At 52.4% G+C, this 14,259-nt stretch overlaps 1 protein-coding gene across 12 annotated transcripts in view; it reads right to left on the reverse strand.

Moving 5' to 3' along the window:
* The window catches only part of EBF3 (EBF transcription factor 3), a 149,531-nt gene extending 141,562 nt beyond the window's left edge, over window positions 1-7,969 (reverse strand). For 4 of the 12 annotated variants that reach the window (XM_072629078.1, XM_072629080.1, XM_072629079.1 and 1 more), the window contains exons 1-5: window positions 7,055-7,965; window positions 6,431-6,587; window positions 5,750-5,813; window positions 4,979-5,034; window positions 239-312 (exon numbers count right to left, since the gene is read on the reverse strand). In XM_072629078.1, the coding sequence (XP_072485179.1) occupies window positions 239-312; window positions 4,979-5,034; window positions 5,750-5,813; window positions 6,431-6,587; window positions 7,055-7,188 (485 nt within the window). In that variant the 5' untranslated portion in view covers window positions 7,189-7,965. Of the gene's footprint in view, window positions 1-238; window positions 313-4,978; window positions 5,035-5,749; window positions 5,814-6,430; window positions 6,588-7,054 lie in introns of all 12 variants that reach the window. The other 8 variants (XM_072629083.1, XM_072629077.1, XM_072629073.1 and 5 more) reach the window with 5 other exon arrangements.
* Between the last annotated feature and the right edge of the window lie 6,290 nt (window positions 7,970-14,259).

Here is a 14,259-nt window from a genome sequence, read left to right on the forward strand (position 1 = left end):
AGAGAAAGAAACGTAGGGCGGTCAGGCGACCCTAGGTCTTGGGGTTGCCTCGAAACTGTTGGGGTCAAGTCCCAACCCTAGCTGGCCGGCGCAGAGAGCGCAAACTCGCGGAGCCGGGCTTCTCTAGGGACAGTTATTGGAGCAGGGCGCTACCAGTCCAGGGGCAATGAAGCCCCAACGCTGACCTCGGAGTGACCCCCACAGGGGCTACCCGCTCCTGCCCCAGCTGCTTTCTCACCTGCACATGATCTCGTGAGTCAGGAGCACGCGACACATCTCGGGGTTCTTGTCTTGCCCCTCATACACGATGGCCTGCGCGGGACAAGGAGACAGAGAGGCTATTAGGACGTAGGGAACCAGGTCTAGTGGCACAGGCAGAGTGCACCACGAGACGCAGAAAAGAAAAGTTGGGTCAGATCAGGGATAATCTGCCTGCCCCATCAGGGCGCCGGTACACAGAGCTGGGCTCTTCTCTGTCCGTTTCCAGCATGCATTTGCTCCAAGAGGAGAAGGGTGGAAAAGAAGGGAGAAAGGAGGGAGAAAGAAGGCAGAAGAAGGCGGAGACCTCCTCTCCTGTGTGGCAGGTGCACGTGGCACGTGGAGAGCATTAAAATTTTAAGTAAGAAAATGCAATGTTTAATTATCTATTTCACACTTTAGTTGTCTGTCAAAGGGCAATTTATCAACACAACAGTTTGGTCCCTCTTTCGTTCTCCCTGCTCTCCCTCTTTCCCTCTTTGCCACGGAGAGTTAGAAAAGTTCCAGAGTCAGCCCGACCTGACAGAAGGCGGGAGCTGGGGGAAGGCCGGGTCCCCTTCTATCCCTTGCCCAACCAGAGTCCCCCAATTCCAGGAGAGTGACAGTACCCGAAATTTCCTTGTTGATATTGAAAATTAAGATCTCCTAATTGGAGGCGTTTCCCCTGTCCTTGGTTCCTGGGCTGGAAATCTGAGCAGCGGAACCACCAGTCATTTAGTTCCCACCGGCATCAGAGAGAAAGTTTATTCCAAAAAACCTTTGCAAATCAACTTGTTAAGGCTTCAGCTCCTCGCTTCCTTGCCAGCCCTGGCCCCGCCTGCCTTCTGCATGTTTGCATGCGTGCGTGGACGCTGCAGCCTTTGCCTCCCACCTCGCAGCCCGCAATCCTCAGCCTTCCCCTGCGGGGACCCACTTGGACAGGGCCTCCTTCCACTCGGATGGAACCGCGTGGCCATTGTCTAAGCTGCTTTTCAATTTACATTTTGTAAGAGCTCAGGCAGAAATGCTGCTACTCTGGCACCTCGGAGAAAGAGGGGAAAATACTTAAGACAGAAAAACAATTTTGTGGTAACATGTTATTTCAATTAGAAGCATTAGTAGTATACTTTATACACCCCCTGGGGTTTGGATTAACTAACAACACCAAAGGAAACATTAGTGCCATCACCCTGGAGCTGCTCAGGCCAGGCACCGGGTGGGGCAGGTTTTTGGTTTGGGTTTTGTTGCAGTAATGTTCTGCTTTGATTTGGTTTAAGAGCACTGCTGAGAAAACCGTTTGCAGGGCCCAGGCTCTCCCCAAGTTCCAATTGCGACCCTGAACCTATGCTTACACTGGCTGAAAATATCCAGAGGTGGGAATTTTTTCTGGCCGCAGCACCCCCCTCACAGCTTTGAGGACATGCAGGCTTCCTGCTCCCGGGATCTTCCTTGCCTGGGCAGTCATGCCATGAACTATCTATCCCTGCCTTCCTTCTCCAAAGTCACCAGGCTCCCTGTAAAAGTGGTCAGCTACTCCCCTGCCATCGTCAGGCCTGGGCCAGCCTTGCTGAGCCACTGCCACAGACAGATCGCCGGACAGGAAAACGGGCAGGCAGGTAGCCTGGGTGCAGGGCGCCCCTACGAAACCCGAGAGCTGGTCTCACCCAAGGACTGGGGCCTGCTGGGCCTCAGGGGCGCCAGCGGCGGCGCTCTCAGAGCGCACTGAACGGTGCACTCAGAAACGGGGTCTGAGGGCAATACCTACCTCTGGAAGCCTTCTCAGGGGGGAAGCCCACCCAGCCCACTATCCAAATTCTCAAACGCCCTGAAGAAACCCAGAAGCTCCTGCCGCAGTACGGTTATCATCGGATGATATTTGGGGGAAAATTGCTAATGGCCAATCTGGTGTTTATTTTGAAACTGCTAACAATGATTTTTCTTGGGTAAAAAGGCGGCAGTGTCTGGGCCCACGCTTGAGTAGCTGTTGAGCATGGACTCTAACAGATGGTGGGAAACTCGAGGTGCGCCTCGTCCCTCAATCGGTCTCCTGCTCAGACTGGGGGCGCGCTCTGCCTGACCGGCCTCCCTGGGTAGCGCCCCCCGCCAGTTGCCTCTCCGGCTGCCCAATGCCCGCCTTCTTCCCTGCCAGTCTGCCTTCCCCACCTTTTCAGCCCCTCCGCTGCTCCCCAACTCTCCAGAGAGCCTCCCCGCCAGTCTATCTGTCCGTGTGTCCGCCTGCGCGCCCCACTCCCTGATTAACTTCTCTCCCGCCCCTCCTTCAAAGCCGGGCCCTCCTCTGGAGAGCCCCAACCTGAACGCTGGGGCCTGAGACAACCGCCTCCCTGGCCGCCCTGAAGCTGCCTGCCGGGGCCGGGCTGGGAAGCTGCCCAGCCAGAAGCCCAGCCTGCCGGCCTGCGCCTTCCCCCACACCCCGCGTCGTTTCTCCTGCAGCTGCTGAGGCTGCAAGGCCGACAGCCGGCCAGCCTGCCTGCCTGCTGCTGCTCTCAGCCCGGGCCCCGGCCCCCACCACCGCCGCGCCCCCTGTAGCCTTTCTCTGTCCCGGTAGCAAACTTCTCAAAAGATAAGCCGAACCCAAACCAAGGGCGCGGGGTAGAAGGATGGGGTCAAAGACTCAGAGGAACAGGAAGGTGAAGAACTGAGAGAAGCTGCCAGGAGTAGGCATAGGGAGAGGGCTGGAGCTAGTCAGTTCCCTGCAGCAAATACCCCAAGAGGGAGGAGAGGGGGAAGCCTGCCTGCCTGCCTGCTTCCCTTCTCTATCTGCCAAAGCCGCCACCCTGGAAATTATCTGGAAATGACTTCTAACCTCCCCAGGCACTCCTGACACTTGGGGTTCATTTTAGGGTTCATAAAAATAGGTGAGGAGGATTCAGAGTGTCTGGCCCGGGCCCCCAAGGAGCACCTCGGGCCTGGGCTCTCTCGTCACTCCCAAGCAGCTTTGTACCCAAATATTAATTGGGGCACCCCAGAAAGGCTCTGCGCCCCTCCCTAGCTGCCAGCAGGCAGGCGGCCCGATGCCTGGCCGCCGCCAGCAGGCTCTGGGCGCCACAGCATCCCTTCTGCCATTTGTTCCTCCTCTCTGATGAACCCCCGTATTTATATTTGATTTATTTTTTATTTTGTAGCACAAACAGAAATCCATGAACTGTCGGTTCAGCGCCATTGACTCTTTGATCAGTTACTGGGCGATTTTTCCCCCGTCAGTAAAGGGAGATTAAATGCCCTGATTTTCAGCGCTGTTTATCCAGTAAAGGTTAGAAAAGGGGGAGGGGGGACTCGGCTGGACGAACAATAAAAGTGTCCTTAACGAGGGAAGCTCACTCGAGCCTCTTTCTGCAGCAGCCGGGAAACTTGGAGCTGCCAGACAGAAAGAAGGTACTCAATGACGAGTAAGCGATTTGCGAAAACATTTAGCTGCTTTTTCTCTCCCCAGGAGAGCAACCCACAGTGGCCTCGCCGGAGCACCCCGGACTGGGAGGGGGAGGGGCCCCCAGATACCCCCAGAAAGCAAGACCCGCCTCTGCTCTTTGTCTGAGCCGGGCGCAGTGCCTGCCAGGACTGCCAGACTCTCCGGGAAGACCGGGATGCCTTACTTAACCCTGTAAGCATTCGCTGCTAACCTGATTGGGGGACTAAGGGAAGGTAAACTAGTTTTAAGGGAAATAAAGCAGGCAGAATGGGCAGAATACACAAGTCTTCTCTATCTAGCTTAGAAATTTTTCAAGTTAGCTCCCAAACTGAAGGCGCTTCTCTTCCTTCTAAGCATGAATTCGAGCTTGCAAGGGCGTTTTAAATCGAGAGGGAAGAGAGTCTGCGGCTGCATATTGGACTAAGCTTATTAGAAACATTAGCGGACAAAATTGAAAAAAAAAAAGTTACTTTAAAAGAAAAAGAGGCAGCTGTATGGGGAGTGAGGAGGCCCCCCCTCCCCCCCCCCCCGCCACTTTCACAGAAGTGGAACATTCAGAAAAACAAAAGCAACAAAGCTTCCCTGGATTCAGCTCCAGGAGAGTTCCACAGATAACTCTAGTGAGCATCGGAAAAGTTGGCCAAGACAGGTTAAATAATTTAATAAGAACCTGCTCGTGATTCTGTTATTTACAAGCTATGACAAACGGAGGCTGGTCTCAGAGAAATGGACGACTGTGGGTGACCCCTGGAGCTGAGAGTTTGAATTATGGAGATGGGGGGCTGAGAGGTGAGTATGGACTAGAGGAGAACAAGATGACTTTTCACCTCAGGACATTTAACTTTTAAATCCAAACAAACGTCTCCTGTTACTAGACCATCACATTGGAACGGGAGCAGGAAAAAAAAAAGAGGAGTTAATCAAGTCCAATTGGAAGGACTTAGGAAGAGAGTTGCCTTTGTTATGGAAAAAAAAATCCAGGGAAAGGAATTCATTCTCTAAATGGAGAGAACATTACAGACGAACAGGGAGGGGGCAGAGTAGCATTCTCCTGTCCAATATTAATTACTAAAATTCATTATGACAAAATTTGGCTCAAATAACAAACCACTTAATAAATACACAGAGTTTGCTCCAGGAGCCCCAGAAACGATTCCCCCACTCTCTACAAATATCCCAATTAATATGGTGTTCTAATGAGTCCGTCAAGGAAACGAAACGAAAAAAGAAAATAAAACGGGGCTCTTGCCTCGGGAAGAAGGGGAAAAGACAAGCACAGTAGTATAGACCGATGTAAAACTGAAACTTTCTCACCTGTTTGGTCATTGAGTCTATTAGACGAACATACAAATCCTGTTCTGTTCTAACTCCTGCAAGAAAAAAAAAGAAGAAAGAGAGAGAAATTCTCATCAGAATGACAAGAAGGAAAGCCTGGAAGGGTGTAATAGACAGATGAAGTTAGTCAATTTCCCGCTGCCCCACTCTGTTTCCAAATTTAGGATAATTTCGGTAACAGACCAGGATGTGTAAGCCTCACTTCTTAATTCACTCTAGCATTTTGTGAGTCTGGAGCACGCTCCCCTGCCAGGCAAGCTTGTGGGGGAAGATTGCTCCGCTCTTGCGGTCCCCCAACATGATCTTTGTTTTTTTGCAAAATAAACCAGCAAGAAGTTAAAAATCTCAAAGTCCTCTTCTCCCTGTTTCTAATATATCTCGTGAGTTTTCCCCCTCCTGGTGCACAGAAGTAAGTTATGCCTGGTTTTATGGAAGTACCCTCATCCCAATAATTAACATTAATTTGCAAAATTGAAAAAAGTCACTTAAAAGTGATGTTGTGCTGGGGCAGATATCGATCTCCCTTTTTACTTTCTACTTCAAGACCAACCGGTTAATCACGTGAAGTGCCATCGACTTATCGATCGCTTCTGTTTTGTTTTCCTTCTATGCCATGAGAAGATTTCGTGTTTACATCCATGTAATTTTCATCTCCAAATCTTTATACCCTTTCAAATCAGCCCGAGAAAGAGGGAGGACCAGTGAGGGGGTGCAGGCGGGGAAGGGAAACGGTAACTGCTACTTACTCACCGTTACTGTACAACAATTGAAGTTTGTAATGAATCCCATTGTTGGTTTTCTCGTTGTTCGGTTCCTGGAAATGAGGAGAAAGAAATGCTCTGAGAGAGCGGGCAGGCGGCTTCCTCCCGCTGCTTAGCCTGCCTCTAACCTCCAAGACCGAAGTCCCCCAGCTTACCAAGGGCTGAATCTCTCACTAGCTGAACCACTTTGGGAAACACTGGTGATGTCATTTTTCCTGGTCCAAAACCTCAGCTTGCTTTTTGCTCGCTCGGGCTCAAAGAAGGAGGTGAAGGGGACACTGCTAAGTTTCCAAAGCTCGCTCCTTCCTTCCTTCCTTCCTTCCTTCCTTCCTTCCTTCCTTCCTTCCTTCTTTCTTTTCTTCCTTCCTTTTTTTCCTTCCTTCCTTTCCCTTCCTCCTTGCCTCTTGAGTACATGCAGCCGGCCCGGCCAGGGCTCGGCTTGTTTTGCAGAGGCCGAGCGCCTGTTCTCATTCTCCGCAAGCAAGGAGACGCCACCCCGCCTGCCCGCCTGCCTGCTCGCCTGCCCGCCTACACGTGGTCCAGGCGCCTCTGGAGTACTGTTAGGGCTTGCCAGGGCTTCGCTCAGTGAAAATGATCTCTGATCAATTTCAGCCAGCTCGAAGTGGGCACCTACTCCCACCCCCGGACGGGCGAACCGCAGCCAACTTACTTTCTCTTTCTCCACAAAGTCCACAAAAGCTGTCCTTTCGATCTCCACCGGCTGCCCCTGCCTGTCGTACAGAGCTAAGACGAAGTGGAAAAAATTGGATTTTCTGAGATTGGAAGGCGGCTGTTTCTCGAAATGTGCCCGAGCCAGCCCCACACCGCTGCGGGAGAAAACAAGACAACGTCTCGGTGAGAAGGGCTGGGGAGCGGGGACTTCAGAGGCACCGACGGGAGCTAGGGAGGGAAGGGGCCGGGGGAGACATGGAGGGGCACTACGGAGGCACGGCTTCTAGGAGTCACAAAGCAGGTTCGCTCTCCTCTCGGCTGCTGCCGCAGCTGACGCCGCCGCTGCCTCGACCTCGGCCTCGGCCGCCTCCTTGGCGGTGTGGTGGCCTGGGGTGGCAGGGGAGAGGCGCTGCGAGATGGCTGGGCTGGAGGCGAGAGGTAAGCGAGCTACAGCTCGGACAAACCGGCTTTCTTGGCGCTGGGAGCCGCGCAGGAGAGGGAAGGCAAGGGAAAGGAGCCGAGGCAAAGGAAGGCTAGGCAAGACCAGGCACGGGACGCGGGAGAAAGGGCAAGTCAGGGAAGGCACAGAGGGGGACCCCAGCCGGCCACTGGACACTCGTACCTCTGGGCGGCGGTGTTCGCATCCACCACCCCAGCCGTATGCATCCAGGAGCGCACTGGGTTCATGCCGCTGCCCAGCGGCTCCTCCTTCATGGTCGTCCCGCCTCTGGGTATATTTTCCTGAATCCCAAACATGAACACAAATGGGGGCGGCAGCAGCTCCTGGCCAGAAGGGGTAAAAGTCACGGCAGGGCAGCTTCGGGGGATTCCAGGCGTCTCCCCCTCTTGGACTGGTTCTCTCTCCTGCCCGCTGCGCTCTTGCTCCCGGGCGCAGGCAATGGATGTGTGCCGGGGCCGCCTCCTTCCCTCCGTGTGATCGGCGGGAGAAGAGCCCGCTCCAAGCCTCGCTCCCTTCTTCAGTGTGTTCGGGGCCGGCCCCACATAGACGCTGCCCGCTCCGCGCGCCTTTTGGGCAGCCTGTGCCCGCACCCCACCGCCGCCGGGCCACCTGGACCACTGCTGCAGGTTCGGCGGCGGCTGTTATTGTTTTTGTTATTCAATATTGTTTTTAAAAAGACGAAGAAGAAAAGAGAAAAAAGGAAAAGGGGCAAAAAGTGGCGGCGCCGGCGCCGGAAATGTGCGTCTTGCAAAAGAATAAATATTGTTGTTGTTGTTTGTGGGAGCCCTCAGTGTGGTGTCATGCCCGTCCAGCGGCGTCCAAAAAGCTTCCGGACACTGCGGAATCGACCACTTCTGGCGCGGCTCGCCTGCTCCAGAAGACAAATAAACGAAAAAATGATTACCGCCGAGGTGCTCCTGGACACAGGAGAGGTGGCTGGAGGGGCCTTGAGCGTCTCGCAGAATGGATGGAAGCGCACAAAACTCAGCCCTCTCTCCCCTAGGAATGGAACCTTTCCCGGGAGCCAAAACTCTAGACCCACGGGAACAGCGCTGTCAGATCCTGACGTCGGCGGGGCGGGGACAGCGCCATATATGGGGAACCCAGCGCTCCCAACCCAGCCCGCCTGCCCGCCTCCCAGCCTCCCTGCCTGCCTGCCTGCTTCCCTCCCTCCCTCCCTTCTTCCCTCCTTCCCTCCCTTCTTCCCTCCTTCCCTCCCTCTTTCCCTCCCTCCCTCCCTGCCTGCCTCCCTTGCCCAAGAGCTCCTCAAATCTCTCACTCCTGCCTGCTTGGCTTCCTCCCTCCCTTCCTGCCTCCCTCCCTGACTGCTGCTGCTGCAACCCGAGAGGACGGGCTCCACTCCACTTTCCCCCTTATAATACACGGGAATTTTTTTTAGACATCAGCAGCCAATGAAGTTATTATTGGTCCGAATAAATTTTAAAAAGAAACCCCCTCCATCCAGTGTAGACACTCATGGTGGACCAAAACATCCCCCACACATACAGGCATGCACGCGCGCGCGCGCGCACACACACACACACACACACACACACACACACACACACACACAAAACCCCAGCAGCCCTTCAGCCCCCAGGTTGTGGTAAGGAATAGAGTAAAAAGACACACAGAGGCTCCCCCCTCCCAAGTGTCAATGCACCCTAGTCAATGGTTTTGAAAGTCAAAATGAAAAGATTATTTAGTGAAGCTTCTGGGAGCGGCCATTCTCCGGGAGGGGAGGGGGGAATCATGTTTGTTGGGGGATAAGGGGGGAACAGAAATCACGAAGAGGGGAGGACCAGCCAAAGCTGATACTTCTTTCCAATAAAGCCCAGGGAAGTGCTAGATAGGAAAGAGAAGATCGCCCCAGCCCCAGCCTGGGCTCCTGGCACTGCATCACCTAAGTACAGGTACAACAAAGTGGGTAAACTCGGCGGCTGGCCATTCCTCACTGAAGCCATCTCCCGTAATGCCCTGCAGCAGTTGGCAAAGTATATCTTTTTGCACCCGAGATCCCAGGTCCTGGCCAGAAATTCACTTACACACACACACGCACACACACACCCTCAATCACACTCACACTCCCTCAATCACACTCACACACACTCCCTCAGTCACAGCCGCACATCTAGATGGAGACAGATATATCTACGGCTGGATAGGGGAATGACATAAAATAATTCTCTTTAGGTCTCACGCCCAAAGCCACATTAAAATCTGCCCGGGTTTATGAAATCATTTACAGGCTCTGGAGTTAGTTGCTGTGTTCAGGTTTTGTGAGAAAATCTTCAAGAGAGCAGCGCTCTTTCAAATCAAACCAGATGCCTCCCCTACAGACCACGGCCCCTTTGCCCCTTCACTGTTGTGCTGGAGCAGGTTAGAACAGCGACCAGCACACGCCTTTTCGGGGGCATTTCAGGAGCTCTGGAGGCGAGGGGGACTGACAGCTCGAGGAGCTGGCGGCAGCGGCGACCAGGGCCCAGCGGTCGGGCCCAAATCCCTGGGACTCGGACCCTGCCCCCGGTCCTCGAAGTGACACTGCCTGCGGTGACTTACTTTTTCTGAGCTATAGACAAACAGATACTGAGAGAACGTTTACTTTTACACAGAGAACACCCAGGGGATGGACGGCGACTTGCCTGGACGGACACCTTCCTGCAGCGACAAATCAGGCCTCCTTTGATTAAAAACAAAACAAAAAACAAAAACAAAAACAAAAAATAACAACAACCAAACCGAGCCAAATGAACCCAAACTAAAGAACCCAAACAAAACACCACCAAACCAACCCCCCAAAGCCTTCCAGCAGCCCATCAGATTTCAGGACAAGCAGCCGCATTGAGCGAGGAATCCTCCTGCTTCGGCTGGGTTAGTTAGCTCTGCCTTTTTCTACGCGTCTGGGTGGGAACTGGTAAGGTCCGGGCGTTAATATTTTAATTAATCGGTGAAAATCGAAGCCCTATTTCCGTTATCAGGGGACCCCCGGATCCCTCCTTAGAAGGGCGAGGAGGGAAAAAGAGGTGTTTGAAAGCAATCTATTTGGCTGGTGTTGGGGGTTAATGACAATTGCCCGAGATAAGTGAATTATCAAAGCCGCGCGTCTCCCCGATCTCCAAATCCATTACATTGCTGGCCGTCTAATTAAATACGTAAGTATAATAAAATCATATTTTATGACTATTTGAGGGTAATGAGATTAGTCTTTAGAAGCGATCGCCACATATTAAAGATGCTGCTGTCTATCGGATGTTAATAACCTTAAATCAAAGTGTATGGAAACTATTCATGATAAATTAAAAGAAAATTCCTGGATTCCTAATAAGCCCAGAGCTTTTCGGGGACAGGAGGGCAGATAAAATACGTAATACTGTGTGTGTGTGTGTGTGTGTGTGTGCCCCTGTGTGTGTGTGTGTGTGTGTTTGTGTGTGAGTCTCTGTGTGTGTGTGTTTGGGCTTAAACGGGGGAGGGGGAGCGAAGGAGAGAAAACTCGGTGTGGACAGCAGTCCAGGTCGAGTTGGGGGCTGGGGGAGCATTTGTTTGTGCTTGCTACCGGGCGACAAGGAGGAAGAGGCTACTCACATCCTCAGCCCGCCCTGAGCCTCTTCCTCTCTTTGCCCTCCAAGCCCAAGTTAGAGGCAGTCAACAATACTGTCTTTGTGGCGCCTCTCCTAAAATCTCCGGCACCGACCTGAGCTAGCCCCCAACCCGGGCTAACGAAAGGAGAAAGCTCCAAGCCCTCGCCAGCGTCTTTAATTCAGATTACACGCGCCCAAGCGATTTAAATCTGATTACCAAATTAGAAGGTTTTAAAACAAATCCTCCTAAATCTGATACTGTTGACTAAAGAGGAAAAAAAAGTTCTCTAAGCCCGTCACATAAGGTAGCGATCCTGCCCCTGAAAGAAAGAGACTTTGAACCCTTTTGGACAACCAAGGCAGCTGCCCCCCTATTTGGGGCGATATTAAGGGGAAATGAATGCAAATCTGTGCTCAGAAGCCATCTGGCCTGGAATGGGGGCGTCAGCTGCTCCTCACACCAGGCTCGGAGGCTGAATCTATTTCAGCTCATTTTCGACATCATCTGGTCCTGCACCCAAAGCGTGGCAAATATGGTCTTTATCATTCACCAACTTTATCTTTTCTTTTCTTTTTTCTTTCTTTATTTTTATATGTATATACATATATGTGTGTATATATGTGTGTGTGTGTGTGTATAGATAGATAGATAGATAGATAGATAGATAGATAGATAGATAGATAGATAGATAGATAGATATAGATATAGATATATGTGTAGTCACTGGGCGGCGGCGGTGGGTGCTGCTGCTGTTGCTGGCTGCTAGTTACATCCTCCCACGCCAAAAGAGTTTGGCTGGAGCAAGGGGGTCCTGGGCCCCCAGTCCAGCCCACCCCCCTCCTTCGGCCCTGCCTGCTCCGCCAGCCCGCTGCTCTCCACCCGAGCGAAGGAGAAGGCAGACTAGATATGCCCCTCTGTGTTCCTCCGAGAGAAGACACCTTGGCTTGTAGCAAGGAGAGAAGGAAAGAAGGAGGGAGGGAGAAAGGGAGGGAGGCACAGAGAGAAGGAGGAAGGCAAGTAAACTAGGTGGAAAGCTTCTTAAGAGAGAAGCTGGGGCACTGCAATAAAAGATTAAACTGCATTTGTGAGGAGGGGGATCAACTTGCCACGTAATTGATTAGTTAGCTTCGATTGAGAAGATGGCAGACAGACAGTGAGTGTCCTCACCAAGCAAGAAAGCCAACAAGGAGGAGAGGGCTCGACTTCTCTCCTCCTCATCCTTTTATTTTTCTTCCTTTCTTCCCTCCTTCTTCCCTCTTTCCTTCCTTGCTTCCTTCCCTTGCTTCCTTCCTTCCTTTCTCCTTTATCTCTTCCTTCTCTTATTTGTTACTTGTCCTCCCTCTCTTGTTTCTTTTCCTTCCTTCCTTTTTCTTTCTCCCTTCCCACTTTTTATTTCTTATTTGTCCTCCCTCCCTTGTTTCTTTCCTTTCCTTCCTTTTCTTCCCTCCTTCCTTCTTCCTCCCTCCTTCATTTCTTACTTGTCCTCCCTCTTTTTTCTTTTCTCTTTCTTCATTCCTTTCCCCTTCTTTCTTACTATTTTTTTTACTCTTTTTTATTTCTATCTCCCTTTATTTTTCTTTTTAAAGTGGAACAACAATGCAGAGCCGGTTCAGTGTGAGCTGACTTCTAACAATCTACTTCTTTTCGGTTTCATTTCTTAACTTTAGAAAGAATGGAAAGGAAAACCTGTTCTTTGCACGAAACACCTTTTATCGAGGAGAAAAGTCAAACCCGCTGCTGAAAATTCACAGACTGGGGGTAAGGGCGGTTGGGGAAGAAAGAGAGAGGGAGAGAGAAAGAAAGAAAGAGAGAGAGAGAGAGAGAGAGAGAGAGAGAGAGAGAGAGAGAGAGAGAGAGAGAGAGAGAGAGAGATGGGGGGCGGGGCTGAGAGGGAGCAGGTCTCGGGCTGACTCTGGGAAGCGTGGAAGGACCTGAGTCCTGACCTTAGCAAAGTTAGTCATGCAGAAGGTGTGTGTATTTGAATGCAATTTGCATGCAGCAGCCAAGACCTCCCGAAGTCGCAAGCCTCCTTCTTGGAGGGTGTGAAGTGTTCCTTTTGTGTGAATTTACGGGGCGAGGCTTCAATGAGCCCCCTCAAATTTGCATTTAAATAGCGACATCAAGCGATTCGCGTGCCACACACCAGTGGGCTCCCAGATGTCAAGCCGGAGTCAGTCAGATGGCCATTGCCCAGCTGTCCTCCTCAGCATCATACCAGAGCAGGCAGTGACCTTAAAGAGACAGGACCCTTTCCTGCCTTCCCCCACTGCCACAGCAGAGCACCCCACGAGTCTGAGGCTATGCCCTCCCGCCCTCGGGGCTCCCAAAGCTAAGAATATTTGTCGGGCCTTTCTTCCGTGGAAAGGAATAGCCTTGACTCAGTTAAGCTGGAGAGGAAACTTCAACATACCGCGGAAATTCAAATTCACTATCTCGTCTTCGCCCCCATGTCTGTGAGTGCCACTCTGTGCACTGATGCCACAAGTCCAGTTGAATATGACCGGGTATGCCCTAGAAGCATCCATATTATTATTGGTGTTGTTGCTACCATCCCGGCGTTCTCCTTTCCTTCCCCTCTCTATCCAGTACCCTCCATCCCCGACAATTTTCTCTGGACCCGTCTCCTGCCCTCTCCCGCATTTCTCGTGCCCACCTCTAGACACACAGGAATATTTCTTGGCTTTTTCAAACACCCAATTTTGCCTCCTCTGTGCTTGTGGGCTAGGACTACGTGTAGAAGCTCTGCTCTGGGAAGCAGTGGGTCAGGTTGGGGGTGGCGGTGGGGTGTGACGGGTGTACGAACTCCAGGCGGCATCCAGCTTGTGGCGGGACAGTGCCGCAGGTGATGACACCAGACCTCCCCCCCCCCCCATACCTTCCCAGAGCGGCGGGACAATGCAGCTTCGGGAACGCTGCCTGGCCCGGGCCAACTCTCCCCAAACAAACCAACAAACTGGTAGACGGACTGCAGAGCCCGAGCGATTCCTTTCAGGGGAATCTCCCGGTCTTTGGTAACTAGTCGGTTTTCAGGAACCCGCATAAACGCAGGACTGAAAAGACAAATCTCCTGGCAATTTTGTTTCCTTGGCTGCCGGGGAGTGAGGACTCCCTAGCATGGCAGGCAATTGGAAACACGTCCCAAGGTCAACCCCACTTAAAGCCTCCTTGGCAAAGCTCTGGTCGCTACTGGAGAGAAGCTTTCAAGGTGCGAGCACCCGGCTGGCCAGGGTGCGGAGAAATCTGTGGGGGAAAGAGAGATTCCAGAGGGGTTCCAGCTTAGGCCAGTCGGCCTTGCTAGTGGGAGTCTCGACCTGTATGAAAGGCCTGGAGGCCCCCCGTGCCCTCGAGGAGGGGAGAGGAGAAGGTAGAGAGCACTGGACAAACCATGGGAGCCTGTCTCCCAGGGAGGCTGCGGGAAACTCTGCCTGCGTCCATCCATCCCTCCCTTCTTCCCTTGGTCTTTCTGGGGGATGTCTGGCTGGGGGTGGGTCCTGGACAGAGGGCTCCCTAAACAGGTTCGCACCTGCAGGGATGGGGTCTGAGTTGCCCCCTCCCAACGCTGACAAGTTGCAGCCCTGAAACCCACCCCCAATGATGCCACTTCAGAGGCCAAGGGTCTCAGACCTGGTCAGTGGGTTATTGGCTGTCCTGGGTGATAGAGGACTGGCATGGAGATCGCAAGGAAGGGAAAGGGGAACGAGCTCTTTGCGTCTAGCTTTTATAAACCAAGCATTTCAAAGCAAGAATCATTCAAATTTGTCGGAATTAATAGACGCAGCCCCAGCAAA

The sequence above is a fragment of the Notamacropus eugenii genome, chromosome 1, assembly GCF_028372415.1.
Source record: "Notamacropus eugenii isolate mMacEug1 chromosome 1, mMacEug1.pri_v2, whole genome shotgun sequence".
NCBI classification, from domain to species: Eukaryota; Metazoa; Chordata; class Mammalia; order Diprotodontia; family Macropodidae; genus Notamacropus; species Notamacropus eugenii.